This window comes from Cnephaeus nilssonii, assembly GCF_951640355.1.
Source record: "Cnephaeus nilssonii genome assembly, chromosome: 10".
NCBI classification, from domain to species: Eukaryota; Metazoa; Chordata; class Mammalia; order Chiroptera; family Vespertilionidae; genus Cnephaeus; species Cnephaeus nilssonii.
In genome coordinates, this window is record NC_137081.1 from 31368913 (window position 1) to 31394585 (window position 25673).

Consider the following 25673-nt stretch of genomic DNA (forward strand, 5'->3'; position numbering starts at 1 on the left):
TGGGCTAGGGCCTGGCAGGCAGAGAAAGCAGTGTAGAAGCCCCAGGGGGAATCCCAGAGAGTCGGGTGCCCATCAGCCAAGAGGAGGCCCGAAGGCAACATGTGGAGATGCCCATTTCCTCGTGACTTGATGGGGGAGCTGGGCTGAGGCCAGGAGCTGGCCAGCAAGAGCCCTGTAGGGGCCAAGGGAGCTGCAGCCTTTGATGTAAGAAGCCACGTCCCTGGTGCTGAGAGCCTCCACAGGCCTTGCTGCCCTGGCCGGCCCACTCAGGTAGTCCCCCCCTTCCGCCCCCACCCCCCGCCCCCAGTCTCTGTAGTTCTCAATCACTGGGCTTAGGGAGACGCCCCTCTTTATTGCTGAGGAATCATTATTTAGCCAAAGAACTCAGATTCCTGTTTTGCCCAGTCCAGAACACCCTTTTCTCCTGGACACATTACCCTTTCCTCCACTTGTACCAGGTAGGCCTGGACCTCAGCTACTCTGGCAGGCCTTCCCACCTGTAGGTTGGTAGTGGAGAATAGGCTTTGGAGTAAAAAAGACCAGTCTCCAGATTACAGCCCTGCCACACTCTGGTTGTGTGACCTATGCACTCACCGTACTTGGCCTCTCACCCACCCATTGTTCCTCTGTGCAGATTAGGGCCTTCACACTGTTCCCTGTGCAAGGCTTCTGAGCAGGTTCAATGAGATGCCTGAGATGCTCTTTTTCTGTAGCTGTTAATGGCCGTATGCCTGGGGTGGGTGGTGGGCCCTGCTCAATGGGAGTTGCACCCAGCGGCAGTGGGGCCAAGAGCATCTGGAAAGGTGAGCAAAGCATGCTCCAACTTGCAAAACCAAAGCAGCTTGGGTTCCCAGAACATGTGTCTCATCTTCCCTTATCTGTGTGTGTGTACAAACAACTGTGTATTCTAGCACACCCTTGTCTTTTCGAAGAGCTTCATGCCCAAAGCCTAACTTTAAAATCAAAATTGATCCCTCCCAATGTCAGTGGTGACTTCGCTGGCCCCACGGAACTTGTCCTAGGCTACAGAGGCAGCCCTATTGTTGGGCTGGGGTATGAAAGAGACCCCTAGCCTGGGAGTCTAAGCAGAGCAGCAAAGCTGTTGGGGGCTCTGGGGCGGTTCCCCGAGGTGGCTGGGCCTCTGTGCATCTTGGCCACACCTCCTCTGGTCAGCGGTTCCAATTCCAGTTGGGCAGCAGCTAGAAGTGGAGAAAGGCATGTGTGTCAACACCGTGGCAGAGCCAGCAAGCCCTAATTGCCCAGCTCTGCAAGGCTGTGAAACTGCCACCTGGTTCTGCTTAGGGGGAGTTTTCTGCCATGAGCAAGCCCGGCACTGCCGCGTTCAGGCCTGCCGTGTGCCTCCCTGAGCAGAGCGCTGAACCTCGGGAAGGGAGCGAGGCTTCTCTTTACGCTGACAAAGGGCTTTCTGCCTGTCAACCGGCTCCCCAGCAAGCCCCCACCCCCTGCCTACCGCAGCCACTGGGCCTCCCTTTGGCAGGGCCCAAGGGCCCGTGCTCAGGAGGCCTAGCCTCTGGAGACTTCCTTTTGAGCTAGAAAAACAAGCAGCTGAACCATGCCTTGCTGTAGCTGGGCCCCGCCTGCCGAACCTATAGGAAGGCCTGGAGTGGGTTCAGCCTCACAGAAGAGGAAACCTGGCTCCAGCCTCACCCACAGGGCCTGTTATGTCTGGCTCCAGAGGCCTTCTCCTCTGGGGTTTTCCATGCCTGTGAACTAGGCCCCATTCATTTCCCTGTGGTTTCATGGGAATGTCCAAAACGCTCAGCAGGTTGCAGCGAGCCCAGGAGGAGAGGGGTCAGCAAGAGGCCCAAGCTCTGACGTGTGGGCGGCCCTGGGGCTGCAGCACCCTCCACTCAGTAGCTTGAAGTGGGGTGCCCAGTCGGCTGTGGGTGGGCGCCCATCAGTCAGTCTGCTAAATTTCCTCTGGTGGGCTCCCCACCCACCCTGGCCTACTCTGCTTGCAACTCCCTCTCTCCCGGCCTCCGCTTTCCAGCTCCCAGGCCACCAGCTCCACCCTGGCCTGGCCTAGGAGAGAACTGCAGCAGAGAGCTTCAGTTTCCCAGCCCAGCACTCTCACTCCAGTGCTCCTTGGCCACTGCCTCCCATCAGACCCCAGCACCGGGCCCTTCCAGTTTTCCGCCACACTACACTCAATTTAGGGCTGCAGGAGAGCAGCAGGTCCCCCATGAGGGTGGCCATTGCCTCCACCCTTGCGGGCAGCTCAGTCATGGAGAAGGGGCATTGCTCAGGTACAAAGCTCTTGTGAGAGGCACAGCTGCCTTCAGGGCTGGCCGCTGCAGAGCCTAGGAGCTCCCGGGCCCACTGTGAGGATGTGCCCAAGTGGGGAAGATCGACTCTTCAGAAGAAATGAATTTGAGACTGGCTAGAAGCAATTCGTATCAGATGTCCCAGTTAGCAATTTTCACCAAGAGCTAATTGAACAATCTCTGTGAGTGGCCTGATTCCATTTGCATGAGACTCCCACGGAGTTGTGACAAGTGCCCTGGTGGCTGAGGGCAGAAGAAGCTCTTCTAGCCTCTCACTTGGTTTTGGTCTTTGAAAAATTGATGCATTTTCAGGTTTGGGCAACAGCCATGCCACTGCCCTGGCTGCCTGGCTCCTGGTTGTTTCCAAAGCCACTTTCTGAGTGTTCTGAGTGTGGAAGGGGTGGGGCGAGTTTCTCATCTGGTTTAGCTGGTAAAATGGATCTGGAAACATAACATCCTCGGAGGCCCTGCCTCTCTTGCCAGGCAGTGTGGAGAGGGTAAGTGCAGAGGAGCAGCGAGCCCAAGTTCGAAGGCCCTTAACCAGCAGGCTGGGGAGCTCAGCCTGCCTGCCAACACCACCCAGGGGTGGGGAGAGTCCTGCTGCCGGCAGGCACCAGCTTCCTCGCTGTCTAGATGGGCCAAGTGCTAAGGGAGGGGACAGCAGCCTGCTGGGCTGTGGTCAGCTCAGCGCTGACCTCGATCTGGACCATGCCTCCAATGCCACAGTCCAGGGGCCAGTGCCCCCCACCGGGGTCTGCCCGGAGAGGCTGCCCTTCCTTGGACAGCCCTTTCCTCCTCGAATGCTGGCGGGTCACATACTCAACCTCAGGTCTTTCTCACAGTAGCTCCTTTGCCTCTGAAAGCACATTCAGATCTTTTAAATATTTAAAACAGCAATCAGAAAACATTACAGAGAAAACACTTTAACTCTAGTTTCTTTCACCAATAAATGTATTGAGAGTTGTCCACCCTTAACGGCCTCCCTCACTCTTCAGTCTCTGGTTTTCTGAATCAACTTCCCTACCCTACCGCCATTGAGACCCCAAGCTCCTACTTGCCAAATCCAGTGGCCTCTCCAGCCTCTTCCTCTTCACCACAGAGCCAGCACTGTGGGCAAACTGCCCAGCTCCACCTTATGCCCTCCTCTCCATTTCCTTCTCGGCCACCTCATCACCCTTCAAGCCCCCTCCTGTCTTACCCCTCTGTGCCCATGACAAGGTGACAGTTGTGTCCACTCTGAGAGCTTCACCTTATATGTATCTCTAGACTCTGGCACAACCTGCCCTTTCTTGCTGCCTCTGGCTTCTTGCCAGCCCTCGGACTCTCCAGCTTCCATTCTAATGGCATGTGGCCTCTGGTCCCCGTGTCCCACCATTGCTGGTTCTTCTCCTTCATGTCCATCCCTCGTCCTGCAACTCCCCGGGCCCCCCAGTGAAGTCTCAGCCCCCCACTGCACAGCCCTCCTCCTTGATGCCTTATTCACCAAACATGCCTTTTTTTGCCTTCACACCTTTACACCTTCATCCCTTTGTGTAAAGTGCTTCCCTCCTTCTTGCCATCTCTTGGAATTGATCTTGCATTTCTAGACATATCTCCTCACAGGGCTGGGGCTTCAGGAGGGCAGGCCAAGGCTCTCTGTGACAGCAGGGCCTCAAAGTCACACAGCCCTGTTCATGAATCCCAGCTGCTCTCAGGGAGAAGTGGGATGTGGGGCCATCTCCTTCTTTTTTTGTATCTACACAGAGAGGGATTAAAAATGCCTCCCAGGGCCGCAGGAAGGTTTCATGGGCTGCACTCACATGTGGTGCTTACGGGGTGTCTCGTCCATCTCTCGCTGACCCAACCCAAGCAGCTGCTCAGAAAGATGTGAGGATGAATAAGAGTACAAACAGGAACAAATGAATGGCTCTAGTTGGGAGGTGTAGCACCCCGGCTTGTCATAAGTGCACATGGTGCTCTGTGGACTGGGGGAGGGAAAGAACAGGAGCAGGCTGTGCTCTCTGGCCTGGTTTGGGGATGATCTCAGTCAAGCTCTTAGGCAGAGCTTTAAATTAATGACAACCTCTGGCAGCAGTGTAAGGAGTCAAAAGTAAACATGTGAAGATTGTATGCCCGAAGAGAAAGGAGCATGGTGGCAGGGACCTAACCCTCAACTCCTGAACGTGCCCCATCCTGTGAATCCTTCATTCTCCGCAGGTTTATTGAGTGGCTACACTGTGCCAGGCCTTGTATGGGACCAGGGGAGGCAGCATTGGAGTGAGGGTGAGGGGGTGGGGGAGATACAGCCCATGGTCAGTGATGTGGGCTAAGTGCCGAGATGGGATATAAATGGGTGCCCAGGGAGCACATAGAGTGGGCACCTCATGCTGCCCCTCCAGAGGAAGGGACATCTAAGACAAAGAGATGGGAGAAGAGTAGTCTAGGATTCTAGGCTAAGGAAACAGCAGTGCAAAGGGACAGAAGAAACAGCCCAGAATTCAGTATGGTTGAAGTATGTTGGGGGCGGGGGGGGAGGGAAGGAGGTGGGGGGAGGGGGAAGAGGTGATCTGGCACATGACACAAAGCCTTGTAAACTTTATTTTAGGAGGAGGTGGAACTAACTGGAGGGCAGTGGTAGCACCTGAAGGGCTTCAGGCAAGAGAGGAAAGTGACCAGATTTGCCCTCGAGAAAGAATACACCACTTTGGGTGCAAAAAAGGAAACAAAGCAGGCATAACTAGAAGTAGGGAGGTCAGCCCTGGCGGGTGTGGCTCAGTGGATAGAGTGTTTGGGTTTGATTCCAGTCAAGGACACGTATCTCAGTTGTAGGCTTCATCCCTGGCCCTGGTTGGGGCTCATGCAAGAGGCAATCAATCAATGTGTCTCTCTCATCATTGATGTTTCTATATATCTCTCTCTCCCTCTCCCTTCCTCGCTGAAATCAATAAAATATATCTTTTTAAAAAGAAAAAGAAAAAAATAGCCGAAACCGGTTTGGCTCAGTGGATGGAGTGTCGGCCTGCGGACTGAGGGGTCCCAGGAGGTTCGATTCCGGTCAAGGGCATGTGCCTTGGTTGCGGGCACATCCCCAGTGGGGGGTGTGCAGGAGGCAGCTGGTCGATGTTTCTCTCTCATCGATGTTTCTAACTCTCTATCCCTCTCTCTTCCTCACTGTAATAAATCAATAAAATATATTTAAAAAAAAAGAAAAAGAAAAAGAAAAAAATAATAGGCCAGTTGGTAAGAGATGGAGGCCTGGACTTGGGGTGACATTGTGGTGAGAGCACAGCAGAGGCCTCTGGGCATCTTGCCATGGGCTGCCAAATCCTGGGGTGGGGCCACTGGGGTCAGTTACATCCACATTATGCATAACAATAATGTAATAATTAAGGCTAGGCACTTATATATTGCATCCCCATTTTTCAGGTAAATAAATTGAGATTCAGAGAGGTTAAGAAACTTAACTGAAATCACACAACTATTGAGCAGCAGAGCTGGGATTGAAGGCAAGCTGCTGAGCTAATAACCACTAGCCTCCCCACCTCTCCAGGTGGCTTGGCCTGAGCAAGGAAGAAAGAAGTGTCAGGAGAGGTCAAGAGCAGGAGTCTCACCATAGGACACCCCCCAACCAGAGGGCCTTCTGTGGCCACAGACACAAAACAGAGCCACTGCCTTCCAGATGAGCAGAGGGACACTCAGTCCAGTTCCTTGACAGTCAGGATAGACAGCCTTCTTCTGAAAGGTAGTGTTTTAGCCCAGTTCTCATTTACTCGTAGCCACTGCCTGATCCCTGCCAGGTGGAGCGGCATTTCCCAAACAGGTTCAGTCATCACTGAGCAGCAAATGCTGCACCCAGGAGCTCTTCCTCATAAAGTCACAATTCACATTAGAGTCCTAAAGGCGAAGGGATGTCCTATAATATTGTCAAACAGAATAACCTCCAGCACTTCATATGTGTTTATTCTTTAATCCTCACTTGTTCTTATTGGTTTTAGAGAGAGAGGAAGGGAGAGACAGAGAGATCAATGTGAGAGAGAAACATTGATCGGTTGCCTCCCGTACATGCCCCGACCAGGCATTGTGCCCTGACTGGTAATCGAACTGGCAACCTTTTGGTACATGGGACAAGGCCCAACCAACTGAACTACCTGGCCAGGCTATACTTTATTCTTTAAGTGACAGTAACACCTTTTGGGAAACACCATTCTAGACCAGAGTCGTCTTTGCTGTGGGAAGAGTGTGTGTACTTGTGTGTAGGTTGCTTGCATTCTTACCTGCCATCTGCCATAGCAGGTGAGGGACTCTGACACCTCTGGGCTTGCTCAGCTCCTCCCTGGAATGAGTAGCCTCTCACCTGTCCTCTGCCTCGCCCTCCAGCACCTGGAGGCCCAGAGCACAGGTAGGTGGGATGCTGCAAGTGTTTGCCTGGCCCACAGTTGGCCATGCAGTTGTCCATCACAGCAGAGCCCGCCCCAGACCTCCAGAGTGGTAGACCCCCAGTGGCACTGGCTCCAGATGCTCAGCAGATGCCAGGCCTGGGACTAAGGCCTCATCTCCAAGGGCTTGGCTTGCTGTTCTGGAAGGTGATGCTGGCTGGCGGCCATTCCTGAGCCCCTATTTAGAGCAGTTGTCAGGCAGTTGCTGAGTTCCAGCTTACCCTTCCCCCCTCCCCCCCCCCCCTCCAGCAGGACTGAGTGATCTCATGCCTGTGCCATGGGAGGTGGGATGGGAGGGGGAGGGGTTATGATCAGGGCAGCATGCAAGGCTCATCTCCATTGGGGTTCCCAGACCAGGAGTTCTCAGAGGTGTGTCTTAACCACCCAGAACAGCCCGGGACATCATCTAAGGCCTGGCTGTGGGCCTGTGAATACAGCACTGCCGTCCCCAAAAGAGGAAAGAGAAGGGGTGTTGCTGATGGGGTCAGCTGTCAGAGCTCCTCTTGTGATCACCCTGCTGTTCGCTTTCCCTGACTGAGTGCAGCCTTCAGCCCCAGAGCTGGCTTCGGTGAAGGAAAAACACTGAATGGGAGCCCAGAGACCCTGGACCTTGGGCAGCTTATAAACAGACGCCCTTTCCTGCTCAGAAGTTCCTGGGTTCTAAGATGCTCCTGCCACGTCCCAGGTCCTGTGGGAGGGAGATGTTGGGGGCCCCCTGCCGGTCCTTCTAGGGAACTGACCCGTGGGGGACCTGTGACACTCTCCCTGGCCAGCCCAGTTCTCCCTCCTGTGGTGCCTGCCAGGTTCTGACAGTGAATCCTGAACTCTGGAATCTGGTTGCTGGCGCTTGGCTTTTCCTTGGCCTTTCTGTTTCTGCACTCCTTGGGGACCCAGTTTCGTCTGTGCTGCACCCCTCCCAGCCATCCCAGGGCTTGATCACCAGGGCTCTCCAGGCCTCACTCCTGCTTTCTCATGCTCATTCGTTGGCAGGTTCTCCTTATCCTCCCTCTCCCACCTGCTGGTCTAAGAAGAATTTTAAGGACAGGTTGTGGGGAAATGGTCCATGCAGCTGTGCTAAAACACTAATGAGCCATGGTGGCACTAAGGGAACTGGGCTTATTACTGCACAGCCTCCCAGTTTGGTAACATTGACATTTTTCTGGGATGAATGCTTGATATCAGTGAAATAATTTAGATGGGATTCCACAGTCTGCCCTCCTAACTCCTGCCACTCTGTTGCAAGGGAGGGGCCGAGACACTCAAAGAGAATCGGAGCCCTCCAAAGGCACCAAGGCCCTGTCCAAGGTTGGCCTCTAAATCCAAAACTTCACCTAACTTTGCTCTCAAGGTCAATAAGAGCACACTTGTTTTTCTCTCACCAGCCTCAGGTGACTCACAGCATGTACTGGGGGTCCAGAGAGGACAAGGAGTGGGGTCACTGGAAAAGCAGCTTGACTGGGGTCTGTTGTCACTGTCTGGAGCTTTGGACATTGGCCCTCCCCTCCCCTTCCTTTCTCTCCTATTCTTCTTACCTAAGGACCTTGAGAAGTAAGGCAGGGCCCTAGCTGGTTTGCTCAATGGATAGAGCATCATCCTGCAGACTGATGTCCAGGGTTAGATTCTTGTCAAAAGCACATGCCCGGCTCAGTCCCCAGTAGGGGGCGTGCAGGAGGCAGCCAATTGATGATTCTCTCCCATCTTTTATGTTCCTATCTCTCTCCCTCTCCCTTCCTCTCTGAAATCAATAAAAATATATTTTTAAAAAAAGAAGAAGAGAAGTAAGGCAAGAACTGGGAACAGGAGCTTGGCTCTGCCTGGGGAGGCTGCCCAAACATTCAGTTCCTTGGACCCAGGAGGGGAGAACCCAGTGAGGGGACAGGCTGAAGGCGCCCCAGCTCAGCCCTGCTACTTTGCCCTACAGCCCTGCTGTGGGGACATGCTGTCCCCTGCTGGCCATGCTGGCAAAATGCAACCCAGTGTCTTCACCCTAGCCTGCTGTTAGGCTGGAGACTGGGGATTCCAAACCCACAACTATTCTTTGACTGCATGGGAATGCAAGCCTAGACCTGCCTAGCACACAGCAATGTTTGTTGAGTGAACAAACGAGTGAATGAATATATGTATCTGAAGAATTTAGGAGGTGATGGCCTGCAGTGTCTGACCAAGAGAAGACAATAAATCAGACATTTATTGAGCAGGAATTGAGACTCCTCTTGGGTTGGCAAAATCCCAATAAGAAAACCAAATATGAAGTGTTAGATGATGCTACACTGTGACACAGGTGACCGTAGAGCAGCCTGGACCTTTAGGGAAGGCATGGCAAGGGTGAGGAAGGGGGACAGATGGCAGGGATGAAAATCACAGGGCACTCGGAGACACCCAGGCTGGCCACTTAGCATGGAGGGCAGGGAGAGAGGAAAGCACTCCCTGTGTCTTGAGGCACAGGATTGGCCCTAAAATATGTATTATCCCAGCGTGAAGAGGTGCTGTTTATTATTATTCCTTTTCTACATTTGAGAAAAAGGAGGGTCAGAAAAGGACCGTGACTTGTTCAGGGTCCTACAGCAAGAGCATGTGAGCCCCGGCAGGGTAGCTCAGTTGGTTAGAGCATCGTCCTCATATGCCAAGGTTGTGGGTTCAATCCCTGGTCAGGGCACATACAAGAATTAACCAATGAATGCATAAATAAGTGGAACAACAAATTGATGTCTCTTTCTCAAAAAAAAAAAAAAAAAAGCATGTGAAACCAGGTCAAGATTTCATCTGAGGAGATTATTTTTGATGGTTGGGTTCAGGTGCTTGAACTCAAGGGTTTTTCCACAGGGAGTAATGTGCTCAAGAACAGATGGAGGGGGGAGGGGAAGGATCAGGATGGCCACTTTAAAGGCTGTTAGGGCATCCCAGTGGTAATGAAGAAACTCCCATTCCCTGCATTGGCTTCCTGTATGGCACATGGGCTAGCAGAGGTCCAAGCCTGTGTCCTATACCCAAGTTGTAATCCTGCCCCACAGTGCACTGGCCCAAAGCAGTCCCTGTAGAGGAGGGGCTAGGGGTGTAGGACTTATAGAGAGGGCTTCTGGGAGAGACAGATGTGCTGTTGGGACAGCTTAGTAGACCAGAGCCAAACTTCTGCTGAAGCAGGTTCAGTCTGGGGGGAGGAGGGGTGTCACACACTCAGGCTCCCCCTCCGCCTGGCCCGCTCCTGTCATTGGCTACTTTCCTTCCTTCCTTCCTTCCTTCCTTCCTTCCTTCCTTCCTTCCTTCCTTCCTTCCTTCCTTCCTTCCTTCCTTCCTTCCTTCCTTCCCTCCCTCCCTCCCTCCCTCCCTCCCTCCCTCCCTCCCTCCCTTCCTCCCTCCCCTCCTTCCTTCCTTTTCTTACCAAAGGATACTTTTCCCGTTGATTTTTAGAGAGAATGGAAGGGAAGGAGGGGAGAGAGAGAGAAACATTGATGTGAAAGAGACACGCTGATTGATTGTCTCATGCACCCCAACCAGGGCCAGGGATTGAACTTGCAACCAAGGTGTGAGGTACGTGCCCTTGACTGAGAATGGGACCTGCAAACTTTTGGGGTTCCACTGGCTAGCACTCTAACCTCTGAGCAAACCGGCCAGGGATCTTTTTTTCATTTTTATTTTGAGAGTGCATTTGTTAAAGCTGGAGACAGTGAAACAGGAAGAGCTTAGCATAAAAGAAGCAACAGAAGAAAGCTTAGGTGGGCTGCTTTGGCTTTCTAGAAATGTTGTAGGAAAGAGATGAGCCAAGGTGGAGGCTGCTGTCAGCTCACTGGAAAGTCAGAGAAATGGGGGCCTTGGAGATAGGTTCAGGGGGTTAGCCTGGGATGAGCTGCCGCAGCTCATTGCTTCCTTGGTTGCAAATCTCATGGGGACCCTTAAAACTTAGGAGATGCACGCCTGAGAGTGAAGAAAGGCATGGGCATGCTCCCAGGAAAGATAGCACACCTGGCTGCTTTTCTTTCCAAGAGCTTGGTCAGGTGACAAGGCTATCTAACCCTGCAGCACTACCCAGAAAGGGGAAGTTCATGCTGGGCCGCCAGCTACTACCCGGCCTGCCGGAGCTTCCTTCCTGAGCTCTCTGCCTTGGTGGGAGAAGCACAGGTTGACGTGCAACCTGGAGTTCAGATTAAAGGCAGGGGAGAGTCTTTCCTATTCTGGGCAAGACTTTCCCCACTCAGGGCACCCTGGCCACCATGGCACCAGGACATGCCTGAGCCCCCTTCTCAGAGGCCTCAGCTCTTGTGCACCATCCGTATGATCCGAGGGAGCCCCAGGTGGGGCGGGGGGGGCACCATGTAGGCTGACTCAGATTAGGGGTGGGGGTGCTGACCTCAGGCCTCTGTGATCCAGCTTCCCACTTTGCCTGACTCTTCAATACTGGCACACTCCCTCCTCCTCCATCAGTCCTCTTTCTCCCCCTGGGCCCTTGCTGAGCCATATCTATTCGTACTTATTGTTGATCCTGATTACACTAAAGTGAAGCAGAACTAGAGTGTTAACTCCTAAGCGGTTGGCTGGGGTTTAAACACCCCAACAGCACCTTTGCCTTGTCCCAGGATGTTTGAGGTCACTCTTGCTGTCTTGAGGACTCTCCCGTTCATCCTCAGAAACCCTCATTTCCCCAGGGAGAGAGGGAGCCCTCTGGGTTCTTGGGGCACATTGTTTTCTTACAGAGATCTTCTCTGAGCACCTTCTGTGGGTCAGACAGGTTGCCAAGCCCGGGGTGAAGCAGAGAATGGGACAGACCCCGTGCCTGCTCTCCAGGAGCCCCATCTAGTAGGGCAGACAGTGCCCAAGCTGACACTGCAAAGGGAAGAGTCTTGTGGACTGATTAGTGCAGTGAGGGGTGTGAGCAGGGGTGAGAGAGAAAGCAACTTGAGGAACAAAGTAGATTGGATGGGGGGAGGGCATCTCTAGGCTGAGACTGAGGGTGCAAGAGGGCCAGCTAGCAGAGAGCCTGGGACAGAAAGAATGAGCATGGCCCCTGACCGGTTCCTCCCACTGCAGGCTCGTGGAGGAGTTCATGCTCTTGGCCAATATGGCAGTGGCCCACAAAATCTACCGCGCCTTCCCCGAGAGGGCGCTGCTGCGCCGGCACCCCCCACCCCAAACCAAGATGCTCAATGACCTGGAGGAATTCTGTGACCAGATGGGGCTGCCCATGGACTTCACCTCCTCTGGGGCCCTCAATGTGAGTGCTGGGGGCTGGGAAGTTGGGGGAGGCAGGTAGAGGCCCTGTTTGGGGGGAAGAGGGTGTTGTGGGTGCAGCAGCCTCTGCATTCCACCAGGGTTCGTTCCTCTTCAACCAGGACTTCCCCTGCAAGGCCCTGGCCCCGGGCTGTGCTTCCCACCAGGACCGGGCTAGGGAAGTCACTTGAGGTTCAGCCATGGCAGGGGTCCTGTAGCCAGGCATGGGCTTGGCTTGGCCCAGAGGCCTTCAGTGGGGGTTGGGTCATTGGAAGCCATAGCATGCCTTTTATGGTAAGTGGTGTCAGGTGTTCCCTGCCTTGAGCTAAGCCTCAAGGAGCTCAGGACTCCAGTGCCCAGATCTGACCCCACTGGAGGGAGACTATTTCCACCTGTGCCCAAGCCTAGGGTGGGTGCAGAGGTATCTTGGGTCAGACAGCTGGAAACAGTCTGTCCAGGCCAGCCAACTACCAGTGAAAGGATTGACCTCCGAGCTGTTGCCTGTGAGGCAAGCCCAGTGTGGGACACAGGCTGGGGGCTACTGGCCCCTGTGCCCCACCCATGGCCATCTGAGCAGGGTTGGGCCCCTCAACTGACCCTCCCTCCCTGAAGCTGCCTCTCAGATGCTCTGCGGGTGTCAGGGGTCCCAGGCCCTCTCCCCAAGCCTGACTGCATATCACATGGGTTTGCTTCTAGAAAAGTCTGACCGAAATATTTGGAGATGACAAGTACTCACTGGCCCGGAAGGAGGTGCTCACCAGCATGTGCTCCCGGCCCATGCAGGTAAGGAGGGACCTGTCCCTCATCCTCCCCTTCTCCCAGGAGCATCCATGACTTCTGCACATGCAGAGGACTTGAATGGAAGGGTGGTGAAGATGTCCCCAGGCAACACCTGGGACAGGTGGGTCCGGAGCTGAGCCTGATCTGCCTCCAGCCCAGTCTTGCCTGCTTCATTTGCTCAAGGACAGCTTGACTGGACCTGCTCGAGGGCCCAGTTTGAGCCCTGCTGACCCTTTGTGTGGCCTCTGGGGCTCTGTTCCCTGGCACAGGACAGGGAGTCACCACAGGGCCTGCACCGAGCCTTCAGTGCCAATCCTCAGAGACCAGACCAGGTTGGGGAAGGGAATGGGGATGGTCAGCACTCATGACCAGATGGGGACCCTGGAGGGGGGAGAGTGTTTCCCAAAGCAGCCTGTACAAGGGAGTGGTCCTCAGCCCCCACTGCAACTTGTGGACCCCAGGGAGAGAAGTCTCCCTCTCACCAGCCAGGAGAAGAGAGGTCAGACTGTGAGCCTGTGTCTGCAGGCAGGATGATGGGCTGGCAGCCTCTCAGTCCTCTAAGGCTGAGCTTCAAGCCCGAGCATCTTGGGAAGGAGCCAGCCCAGTGGACTGTCAGGCCAGCAGGAGCTGTGGATGCTGATGGGGCTAGCTCTGGGCTGAAGCCCTTCTGGGGGGCAGTGACAAACCATTTTTCAGGGGCTTGGTCACTCAGCACTATTCATTCTTCTCACAAGAACCATATCGCCCCATCTGGCCACAGGTGACTTATTTTCTGGCATCTTATAGCTCTGCCAAGGACAGCGCTGTCAGGGCCTGTTTAGGTCTAGCTGCCCTTACCCTGCTCCACACTAAGCACCTTAAAGCCCACATTGGGGGGGGGGGGGGGGGGCAGTGTACCTATGGCCACTCGACTCAACACTACTCTGCCCTCTAATTGCCCATAGGTCATAAGAACTGCCCCCTGGCTGTGCCATGCAGGGCCAGTGAGGCCCCCATTCCCTGACCCTAGAGCCATCCACATCCAAAGTCAAACCAGCCCTGGAGCTCCATGAAAAGGAGCTCTTTCCTGAGTCACTCAGAGTCTGAAAAAGACTGGCCTTTCCTGCCAATGACCTCAGAGGCCTTCCTCTGCCTTGGGATCTGATGGCAGGGAGTGACCAGACAGTCTGGAGTCCCTTTCTCCCAACCCTAAAAACTGTGGTGGGGTGGGGGACCGGGCAGGGGAGCAGCAGTGAGCATGAAAGTCCTGAGTGAACTGCTGAAACAGGACACGAAGGCTGTCCCAAGGAGGGCTGGTCACTGTGGGAAAGCTACGGTCCCCACCCATCCCACCCTGCCAAGAGACACCTTTGCCAGCCAGGAAGGGAGCCACGGCCTTCTGTCCTCTTCACCCCAGCTCATCTGGGGAACTGGGCCACCTCTGAGAACAAACTGGCTCAGAGTGGAGGCAGCTCCCACCTCCCCCTGTGACTTGCCCCAGACATAACCCAGGACCCAGCAGGAGCTGGAAAAGAAGCCGAATTGGGGAGCTGAGCAGGTCACCACCAGCTGTGCCCTGGGTTCCAGGGCCTCGTACAGAGGAACCGGGGCCGGCTGACCATTTGGCTGAGTAAGCGCACGGAAGGGTGTGAGGGTGAGAGAGCGTGGCAAGCAGCCCGTGAGCAAGCAAGTGAACACACAGGGTGTGACTTTGGCTCCAATGAGGAACCTGCTCATTGGCTCCCAGGCAGCAGCACATCCTTGTTTCCCAGCCCTGAGAGCTCAGGAAGCAGGGCCAGCAGCTTCAGGCCTGTGGCCAGGGCTCCCAGGACCACAGGACTATTCCAGCCTGGGGCTATTTGCGGAGCCCCAGAGCAGTGCCTGTCCCTTCCTATACCCCAGTCCAGTCATAATCCCTGCCCTGCCCAAGGGCCTTTTGAACTCAGACCTGGGTCTTGGCCCCAGGACAGATTATCAGGGACAAGAAGGGCTGATGCTGGCGAACTGTTGCCTCCCTTGGCTGGCACAAGGTGCAGTGTTGGGGACAAGGGGTATGGAGCCCCTGACCTAGCCCAGCTTAGCCAAGCTCTAAGACTGCCCATCCCCCCAGATGGCGCTGTACTTCTGCTCGGGGATGCTGCAGGACCGTGAGCAGTTCCGGCACTACGCCCTCAACGTGCCACTCTACACACACTTTACCTCGCCCATCCGCCGCTTTGCAGACGTCATGGTGCACCGTCTCCTGGCCGCTACACTCGGTAAGAGGCGCAGTTCGGGAATGCAGGCCTGTGCCCACCTACTGGCTGCCCACCCCCTAAAGTGGGTGCCCAGAGGCCACACTGCTATGACAATGGAAGCTCCAGCAGCAGGGACTCTGGACCTGAAACTCTCCCTCTGGGTGTCCCTATAGGGGAAGCCACATTAGGGCTCATTAGAAACCCAAACAAAGGCTGCCCATCGTTGTCAGTCTCTGGAGCTGGGCAGCAGGTGGCCTTCGCTCTGCATGGGCCTCCCAGGCCCACCTTGCCTGGTCCCAGGGTACCATACTACCCATCACCCAGCCATGGCCGTGCACATAGAGTACCGCAACCCCCTCCTCGATAGCAGGCCCCCAAACACCCTCTCTCCAGGCTACAGGGAGCTGCCAGATGTGGAACCCAGTGTCCTGCAGAAGCAGGCCGACCACTGCAATGACCGCCGCATGGCATCCAAGCGTGTGCATGAGCTCAGCACCAGCCTCTTTTTTGCCATCCTGGTCAAGGTGAGGCCACCCTCCTGACACCCCCTCCCCTTCCATCTGCCCCACCTCCCCTCCCGGCAGCTACTCACAAAGGCCCTGGAGGATCCCAGGGGCCTTCAGCAGCCAGGGTGGGCCCTGGGGGGATGCCACCCTGGCCAAGCCTTGGCTGGAGCCCTGCCCTGCCCTGCAGGAGAGTGGCCCCTTAGAGTCGGAAGCTATGGTGCTGGGCGTCCTGAACCAAGCCTTCGATGTGCTGGTACTACGCTACGGGGTGCACAAGCGCATCTACTGCAATGTGAGTATGTGGGGGGCATCCAGGCCACAGTTAGGGACCTTCTGGGGAGGCAGAGGCCAACTACAGGGTGCAGACACCCATCAACTGTGAAATGAATGCGGGGGCTGTGCGGTTCCCCCTCAGACACCAAGCTGCATCCACTAAGCACACTCTGTTTTCCCCTGCCTGTCCCATTCCCTTCGCTGGGGTCTTTTTCATATTTTCCTAGAATCTGGGGGGAGGGTGGGTCCTGGCCCAGGGACAGCCCTTAGTGGACATATAAGCACAGGCGAGGACCCTGCTGTCCCTGTCCTCACTGGGGATCCAAGCTGTGGTGATGACTGCACTGCACCCTCGCTCAGATGTGGGCTATGCTGTCACACGAAGGCAGAGGGTATGGGGCCCCTGACCTTGGTCCCCTCTCAGCCCCAACACCAAGCCCACCCATGGGCTCTGCCAAGATACCCAACTGTGCTCTCTGGGATGGGGGATCCAGGCCAGGGGTCAGGCTTGGTCTTCTTCTCTAAGGTCCCAGAAAACAGGTCCCTCCATAACCAGTACAGGATGGCAGGGTATACAGCCTTTGTGAGATTTTGTATAGGAACATGGGAGAAGAAAAGACCAGAACGAATGGTCCATTGCCACTCTGAAAGTGATGCCCCTAAACTAAAGGAAGAGACCAGCCTTTGCTCCGATGGCTATTTATTCCAGGCTCTTGGTGCCTGTCTAAGGCCACCTGACGGAGCTGTTTCAGCCTACCTTGTGGTTAACATCCAAAACACTTAGGGATATGCAGAGCCCAGCACATAGTGTAGAATAAACATGATATTAACATGGAGTAAAACAGAAGAGACAGAACAGAGGCCAGCTGGAACCAATCAGTGTTCTCGTCCTTAAGTCCTGACGTTGAGCAGGACAGTTTAGGTCTAGATCATCTCTGCAGACAACCCAGCCCTCAGTCTGTGCTAACACCCAGCGCCAGCAGAGGGCAGCAGCCCTCCAGCCTCAGGTGCTTGGTCCACCTCGGGCCCAGGTCCTGATGAGCCTGGACAAACCCACCACTTCCCCGGAATAACACACAAAGCCTAGGTACTGGCCTTGTCCTGCCCCAGTCAAAGATGGCCAGGCAGGGCCTCCCTGAAGCTGCCCAGAGGTGAGGATGAGGATGGTACCCCCAGAATGTCAAGCAGCCAGCTGCTGGGTGGGGGTCAGGGCAGGGAGTTCCCTTGAGGTCAGTCAGGGCTTTGTAGGGTCAATGGTTAGGAGGCTGCATCCAGGCCCAGGGCCTGAGACCCAGCTGTGTGCACCCCCAGGCCCTGCCCCTGCGGTCCCACCACTTCCGGAGGGTGGGCAAGAAGCCGGTGCTGACGCTTGTCTGGGATCCTGAGGACATGGAGCAGGAACCAGTGCAGCAGGTCAGAACCCAGGGCTGGCGCCGCTTTCCCAGAGCACCACTGTGGCCCCGGCCCCCGCCGCCTCCCCTGCACCCAGGCTCCCGGTGGTGGGCACCAGTTCACCCACATCCCCTCCTAGCTTTCTGGTGCCACCTTCCTCCCTTGGGGACACCCTCTGTGAGGAGAGGCAGAGATAGGGGGAGGTTCTGCCTGTCTCTTTAAAACAGGGCCTTTAAAGTTTTGAGAATCTGATGAAAGCTATGCACCTCCTGCCCAAGAAATTCTGTATAACAGTTTTTACCTAAACATGCTCCCGAGGCCAGCCCAGACCCCACCGTCTCCCTACACCGAGTGCTCACTGTGTGCCAGGGCCCCAGGGCCTCAGTATTTGAGTGGGCTCAGCTCTCAGACTGGCAACAGAGGCCTAAAGAGGCAGAGCGAGTGGTCCCAGGCACCCCGCTGGACAGATAGTGGCAGAGCTGGACTTGGCCCGTGGGTCCCTGACCCTCCTGTCCCATGGGCAGCCCCTTGAGACCCACCCGTGTCACTGCCCGACTCTGCTGTGCTGCAGGTCATCACCATCTTCAGCCTGGTGGAGGTGGTGCTGCGGGCAGAGGCTGCCGCCCTCAAGTACAGCGCCATCCTGAAGCGGCCGGGCACCGAGGACCTCTTGGGCCAGCAGGACAAGGAGGAGTGTGACAGTGACCATGACCATGAGCAGGAGGACTGAAGCCACCACCCTACCTGCCTACCCCACCCACTGGCTTTTAGGAATAGGACCTTTTGACACCAAAGGGGATTTTTAATTTGGTTTTTAACATCTCAGGGTTTTGTTTTTATTTTTTCATTCTATTTTACTTTTGCAGCTCAGTTTTTAAATGAACTGGAGGGAAGAGGGTGGGGCTGGATGGGCCAGTGCTTATCAGAGCCGAGTGGTACCGCCCTCCTGGGAGGCCAGCCCCCCTTCTGCCAGGCCACCCACTGCCTTCCCCTGCCCAGGAAATGGGGTTTTCAGCAAATCAGTGTCATGGAATAAAATCAGGTGTGAAGTGCAGCCTGGTGTATGGGGCACGGCTGGGAGGCCGGGATGGCAGGGTGCCCCTTGGGCCCAGGACCAGGGACCTGGCTCAGGCTCCACCCGTCACAGCTAAGCTGGGTCACCACTCTCTGGAACCTTCCTGTCAGTTCCAGGATGATTCACAGAGCTGGCCACCTGGCAGATTGATGCCAGCGCCTCGTTCTGGCTGATTAGAAATGTCATTAGTATGCAAGGCGGCAAGCTCACCCATCCCTGTTGCGGATGGCTCTGTCCATCCCTGCCCCCACCACTTCCTCTCTGCCTGCCAGACCCCAGATGGGGCATTGGTTCTGTAACACCCCTTCCCCCTCTTCCCAGGCTCTGGCCCTGTTTCTACCCCTTGGTGCAAGCCAGTACTTCAGCACCTTCAGTCCCAATCTTGCACCCTGGCAGCATCAAGGGAGCCTGGAACAAAGTGAGGGCTGGGCCTGTGGGACATGAGAGGGCCCTCAAACTGGCCTTCCCAACCAGGGAGCAGAAATGGGCTCCTGGTGGCCCAGTCTGGCCTAGTCACCTGTCGGCATCCTGACATCCACGGATGCCACCCACCATCTTCAGGGACACAGGGACAGAGATGGCAGGCCCCTGGGCAGCACTCTGTCCCCAGCAGCCTGGCCACAGCCCCTGCTCCTTCCCCACCAAACTAGGGAACCACAGGTTGGCTTCCCCAGTAGCTGCCAGAAACTAGAGAGAACCATGGTGACCAAGGGCCCGGCTTCACCGCGCTGTTTTCTGGGGGGTAGTATTAACAAGCTCATTTGGTCTAGTTATAGTGAATGTTCTTCAAAGGAAAACTCAACGCAGTACCTTTAGGAGGGCCTCGCAGGGACTGGGCATGGCTGCTGTAGTCTGTCACAGTGGGCTGTGGTTCATTGTCCACCCAGCACTGGGCTGGGTGCCAGAGGGGACAAAGGACACGTGTCTGTCCCTGCCCCCTGTTCCTTTCTCTCCTCCTCTAACATCTCAGTCAGCCTTCAGTCTGTCCATCCTGCCACTCAGAGCTGCCCCAGGGGCCACCATCCCCTTTCTGCTCCTGTCCCCAGAGGCTTCTAGAACCAAGTATGTGGAAGAGAAGAGGTGGGCGTCTGGTGGTTTGGTACTTGGATGAGGAGGTTTCTGGGTGCTTCCCTAGCCTGGGTGGCCTAACAGTGAGAGCCCAGGGTGAGGTCCTGTCCCCAGCCCCTCAACTGCCCCACCTTCTGAGGAGGAGCAGCCCTCCTCTCTGCTGTTGTCCCCCAGGGCCTCCCCAGAGCAGCGCCCCAGGGGGTAGTGCCCCTCCGGGAAGCAGTGGGTCAGAGCTGGGGCTCCCTGGAGGGCAGCATGGGCCCAGGCCACCAGACATCCCTCCATACGCCGCAGCCCTTCCAGGCCCATGAGGAGTAGCCAGGTTGGTCAGCGAGGAAATGTTTGCTGGCCAGGCCTTGAAATCCCTAGAATCACAAGGGCCATAGCAGCCCCATCCACCACCACCCCATTTTGACAGGAGTGGAAACTGCCCCCAGAATGGATTCAGGTGACATAGCAAAACTGCCCAGCCAGGACCAAGTCTCAGGCATCTGCCCTCCACCACACCCACTGCCTGGGCCCAACATCTGCATGTGTGGGACCATGTCCATGGGTCCAAAAAGGAAGACAACCCCTTCTGTTGCCCCATGCTCGGGGGACTGTTGACAAAGGGGGTGATGAGACCCAAAACCTCATCAAAAAGGAAGACTCGCAAAATAAAATACAAATAAAAAAAAGATAACAAGGAAGACTTGTTTGCTTCTTAACAGCCCACGGCACAGAGCAAGGCTCTTTTCCGAGTCTCCATGGGTGAGGGAGGCAGACTCAAAAAAGTCACCACATAGCAAGGTTCTAGCAAAGTGTCAAGTCTGGGTGGCATATTCCCAACCATAATGGAATAGCACCCAGAAAAAGATGGCAAAGGAACTGAGGCTTGAAGGTAGGCTCCTTTGATAGGAGCCGTGAAGGACTGAGGTCACTAGGACCAGAGTGCCCAGGGGCGTGCAAGGTGATGCTGGAGAGGCAGGAGCAGGTGGGTCACCTCGAACCTCTGCTGCCAGAGTTTGCACCCTCCTCTGGGCAGTGCAGAGCCCTTGAAGGTTTTCATCAGGGTGTAACACAATTTGACCTCGTTCCTTCCTTCATTTATTCAACGACAGTGAGTGTCCACAATGTGCCAGTGTTCTCAGAGAGCTGAGGGTCAGGAGGGGGTGTCCCATTTCTAGTGTGGCAGGTGGCAGTGATGGCACAAAAGGTAAAGCAGGGAAGGGAGGCCATGTGTGGACAGAAGCCTTGGAGCACCTGGTGGCTATTTGCAGGCACAGACCCTGAGGCAGGAGTGTGGTGGTCAGTGGAGGGGTGCGAGGGCAGAGCACTGGGCTGGAATGAGCTGGAAGAGCCCGGGAGCTGAGGCAGACTCACCTAGGCTTTTCAGATGGTTGTGAGGATTTTCCTAGGATTTGAGCAAAGGAGGTACACAAGCCACCGCCTCCCCGCCCTCCAAGCCGCGTGCTGAGAACAGAACCTGGGGTTCTGTATGGAGGCTGCGGCCAAGATCCCTGCAGGGATGGAGGGGAGGGGTAGTTGGGTTGAGAAGCTGGGGGCCACGATGACAGGATTTACGAAGGAATAGATGTGGAAATGACAGCAGAGGTCTAAAGTGCAGGGGAGCACCTGTGCTCTGGCCGGGGAGTGGGTGCTAAAACGACAGGGGCAGGGAAGAAGTAGGACAGAGTGAAGGGCAGAGGCTGGACTCCTGGGACAGGGAGCTCAGAGATGGCAGAGAGGGGTTAGGAGAGTGCTGACAGCCCAGCAAGTGAGCAAGCGGGTCCTCGTTCGTGATCAAGCCAAGGTAAGGACACACCTACGTGTCTCTCTGCAGATAAATGGGAAAAGATGTAGTACATATATAAAATGGAATATTATTCAGGCTTGCGAAAGGACATCTGCCCTGGCCAGTGTGGCTCAGTTGGTTGGGCATTGTGCCCAATTGGTCGTCTGTTCGATTCCCAGTCAGGGCACATGCCCGGGTTGCAGGCTCAATCCCAGTAGGGGGCATGCAGGAGGCAGCTGATGGGTGTTTCTCACTTCCATGTTTCTCTCCCTCTCCTTTCCTCTCTTTCTGTAATCAATAAAAACATACTTTAAAAAAAAAAAACATACTTTAAAAATAAATAAATATAAAAGACATCCTGCCATTTATGATAGCATGGATGAACTAGAGGATATTATACTGAGTGATGTAAGCCAAGCACAGAAAGACAAATACTGTGTGTTCTCATATGTGGTGTCTAATCCAAAATACAAGCAGAGAATAGAATGGTGGTTCCCAGGGCGGGGAAGGAGGGAAAGAATTAGGAGATGCAGGTCAAAGGTTTCGGTGAGAAAATGAATGAGTTCTGGAGACCTAATGTACAGCATGGGATATAGGTAACAATACTATGTTGTACACTTGAAATTTGCTAAGAGGGTAGATCTTTTTTTAAAATAATTTTAAAAAATTTTTATAGATTGAATTTTAGAGAAATTGATTTGTTCCACTTATTTATGCATTCATTGGTTGATTCTTTTTTTGTGTGCTTTTAGAGAGAGAGAGGGAGAGGGGGAGAGAGCAACATCGATGAGAGATGTTTCTCCTGCCTCCTGTACACCCCCTCCTGGGGATTGAGCCCGTAACCCGGGCATGTGCCCTGACAGGAATCCATCTGGTGACCTCTTGGTAGATGGGGTGACACTCAATCCATTGAACCACACTGGCTGGGCCATTGGTTGATTCTTGTATGTGCCCTGACCAGGGATCAAACCTGCAACCTTGGCATATTGGAAAGACACTTTAACCAACTGAGCTACCCAGCCATGGCAAAGAGGGTAGATCATAAATGTTCTTACCACGAAGAGAAAATGGTGACTATGAGGTAGGTAATGGGAATGTTGATCAACTTGATTATGGTGGTCATTTCACAGTGTATACATGTATCAAAACATCAAGTTGTACACCTTAAATATGTACAATTCCTATTTGTCAATTATGCCTCAGTGGAGCTGCTAAATTCATTAATTGGAAGTGGAATCTATGTTTCCTCCCTTGAATCTGGACAGGCCCTATAGCTGCTAACAGGCAGAAATGTGCAAAGTGACAACGGGCCAGTTTCTAAGCCCATAAGAAACCGGCAGCCCTGGCTGGTTTGGCTCAGTGGATAGAGCGTCGGCCTTCGGACTGAAGGGTCCCAGGTTCGATTCCGGTCAAGGGCACATGCCTGGGTTGCAGGCTCAATCCCCAGTAGGGGTTGTGCAGGAGGCAGCTAATCAATGATTCTACCTCTCCCTTCCTCTCTGAAATCAATAAAATATTTTTTTTTTTAAAAAAAGAAAGAAACTGGTAGTTTCTTCCCATCTCTCGGAATCCAGCTGCCATGTTGTTCAGAAGCTAAAGCCGCCTGTGGAGAAGCCAGCCCACAGGGAGAGGAGCCAGTTACCATCCATGTGACAGCTGCTTCAGGGCGTGGATCCCCAGCTGAGACCTCGCAGATACACCAAGGTTGTGTGTTTGATCCTGGGTCAGGGCACATACCAGAAACAACCAATGAATGCATAAATAACTGGAACAACACATCTCTCCTTTTCCCTCTCTCTCTAAAATAAATAAAAATGTTAAAGGCATTAAAATAAAGTAATTAAAATAAATAATAAGTAATTGCTTCTTGGTCTTTTGGCTAAGATTAAGTGTAGTACCTGTTCCTATCAGTTTAATATCTGATACATCCTCTATCTGAGGACAATATATTAAATGAGAGAAAAAATGAACAAGTATGTGATTTGAAAACTGGTAAATATCAAATTAAAAAGCCAAGGGAAAGATGACTGCCTCTGAGATGGGAAAACGCAGGGGGAGGGGCGCTGCTGTTTTTGTTTTGTTGTAACAAACATGGATGATCTAGTTTATACTTTACGCACATGTATAACTCGGATAAGAAAACTTAAAAAAAATGTTTTTCCTTAGCAAGAATGGATCTACAATGGGTTTGAAAGCCTTCCTGTACAGTCAGCAACGGGTACATCAAACCCCATTATTCCAGTAAATAAAGTTTTTGCTGACAAGCAGCCTGATAGTCCCACTCAGTTAAAATGCTGCCTAAGGTTTTCAGCGTGAACACTTGGGTGGTCATCTTGGCTGTGAGGAGTCCTGGCTGCCTCAGTGGAGACCCAGGGACTGAGCCAAGACCAGGGCGTGCAGGGTGCGGGGCTGGCTCCTGGGCAGGAAGGGCAGGACTGCAGACAAGGCTCCTGGCCCCGCTGGGGCAGCTCCACCAAGGGCTGTGCCACAGGCCCTGCCGGGTGACTACTTACTGAGAGCCACACTCAAGGGGCCACTGAGGCCACCTTCCAGGATCAGGTCCCAGATGTCAGGGGACTGGGGTTGGAGCGGTGCCGAAGCAAATGGAAGATTGGAGTTCTGGCGAGTGGGAGGAGGAGGGCTGATGCCTTTGATGACCACAAACGAGAGTCTGGAGATGGGAGAGGGTGTATTTAACACTTGGAATGAAAAGTTTGAATTTGCACATAACTGAGTTAGGTTATGAATTTAAAAACTTTTGCAATATAATTTCTCTGAGCCTTCTCTGTATGGGTTTTATGGTGGGGTTGTATATATATTTTTTCAATTAACATAGACTCGAAAGGAAAAAGACTTTACCCTTAAGGTTCTTTCAGCTGGTCTAATCATTAAATAGGCACGAGACAGACTAACAAGAGAACCTGACCAAACTTCATACATACATATGTATGGGAACCCCACATCCATGAGAGAGACCCACACGCACCAGAGGTCTAGGGGGAACTTGACATTCTGGGGGAGGGATGAGGTAAGGCGCCTCCGGGGCTTCCCTGGGCGGCTGCAGGATTAGAAGAGCAGATGCTTAGTAAATAGAAGCTTGCCCCACCATAGGTGGGTCAAAAAGAGATTATAGCTATCATCTCTCTTAATGCAAGTTCTAGGCAAGGGAGGGGCAGAAATTTCTCTTGAGCCTGAAGCTAAAATTGCCCTTAGCTCAGAACAGTCCGCCTGCCACAGAAGCACAGCTTGGTGTGACTAGCTCAGGGGCTCTGTCACAGTGATGCCATTTGGGACTGTGGTTTTCTCTTTAACACTTCCAGGTTCTGGCTGGTGTAATAATCAAATTCACATGAGACAGGTTAGCAGCAGAAAACAAATTAACATTTAATAACATGTATTCCACTTGTAGACATGGGAGAGACCCAGAGCAGCTGAATAACTCTCCCAAAGAGTGGAAGCCACACCTTAAATACCATCTTCAGCTAAAGACAAAAAAAGATGTAGGGTGTAGGGAGTCAGGCCTGGAAGGTGACCCGGAGAAGCACAGCAAACGGGAGTCAGGCTGTTAGGCAGGTTTAAGTGTCTGCTTCCTCCATTGATAAGTTTCTAGGAATTTAGATGCTAGCTCTTTCAGTGAGGAAAATTAAAACTACAGGTTGCCCACCCTGGCTGGGTAGCTCATGTGGTTAGAGCTTCACTCCAATACACCAAAGTTGTGGGTTCCATCTCCGGTCAGGACACATACAAGAAGCAACCAATGAATGCATGAATGAATGGAACAAATTCTTTCTCTCTCTCTCTCTCTCTCTCTCTCTCTCTCTCTCTCTCTCTCTCCAATCAATCAACATTTTTCAAGAATTACCCAGCCTAATCAATATCCCCAAAGAGGCATATTTTGGGATGGCAAACTCTGCTGTCCTTCAACAGGAAGAGGATGCAGGGAATAGAGGGATAGAGGCTGGCAGATAACTCTTGGAGGTGAGATTGTCTCAGTGGAGCGAGGAGGGACCAGGAAGGCTCTGCGGGTGGGGAGGAGGACCCAATGACAAAGGGGGCTACTGTGGCCCCTTAGGGTGGGCAGAGCTGGGAAGAAGGGTCGTTTTTAAATATATATATCATTATGCCCAGCCAGTGTGGCTCAGTGGTTGAGTGTCGACCTATGAACCAGGAATTCAAGGTTCAATTCCTGGTCAGGGCACATGCCCAGGTTGCAGACTCAATCCCCAGTAGGGGGCATACAGGAGGCAGCCCACCAATGATTCTCATTGATGTTTTTCTCCCTCTCCCTCTCTGAAATCAATAAAAATATATTAATATATATTTTAAAATTTGGTAAAAAGCATGACATAAAATTTACCATCTTAACCATTTTTAAGTATACAGAGTTCAATAGCTAACAAGATTATGTGCTCTTGGAAGGCAGGGAAGGGTGGGTGGGAAGAGATCAACCAATGAACTTGTATGCATATATGCATAACCCGTGGATACAGACAATGGGGTGGTGAGGGGGATGGGAGCAGGCTGAAGAGGTTAATATGGGAAAAACAGGACCTATGAAATACTTCAGCAATAAAAATTAAAAGAGCCCTAGCCGGTTTGGTCAGTGGATACAACATCAGCCTGTGGACTGAAGGGTCCCGGGTTGGATTCCAGTCAAGGGCACATGTCCGGGTTGTGGTCTTAATCC

The 25673-nt window shown here is 53.6% G+C and overlaps 1 protein-coding gene across 6 annotated transcripts in view; it reads left to right on the plus strand.

The window, feature by feature from the left end:
* The window catches only part of DIS3L2 (DIS3 like 3'-5' exoribonuclease 2), a 345537-nt gene extending 321997 nt beyond the window's left edge, over window positions 1–23540 (plus strand). For 5 of the 6 annotated variants that reach the window (XM_079782043.1, XM_079782041.1, XM_079782042.1 and 2 more), the window contains 6 exons: window positions 11723–11906; window positions 12599–12685; window positions 14772–14919; window positions 15292–15422; window positions 15592–15696; window positions 16989–17621. In XM_079782043.1, coding sequence (XP_079638169.1) covers window positions 11723–11906; window positions 12599–12685; window positions 14772–14919; window positions 15292–15422; window positions 15592–15696; window positions 16989–17291 — 958 coding nt within the window. In that variant the 3' untranslated portion in view covers window positions 17292–17621. The other variant, XM_079782046.1, reaches the window with a different exon arrangement.
* The last annotated feature ends 2133 nt before the right edge of the window (window positions 23541–25673 follow it).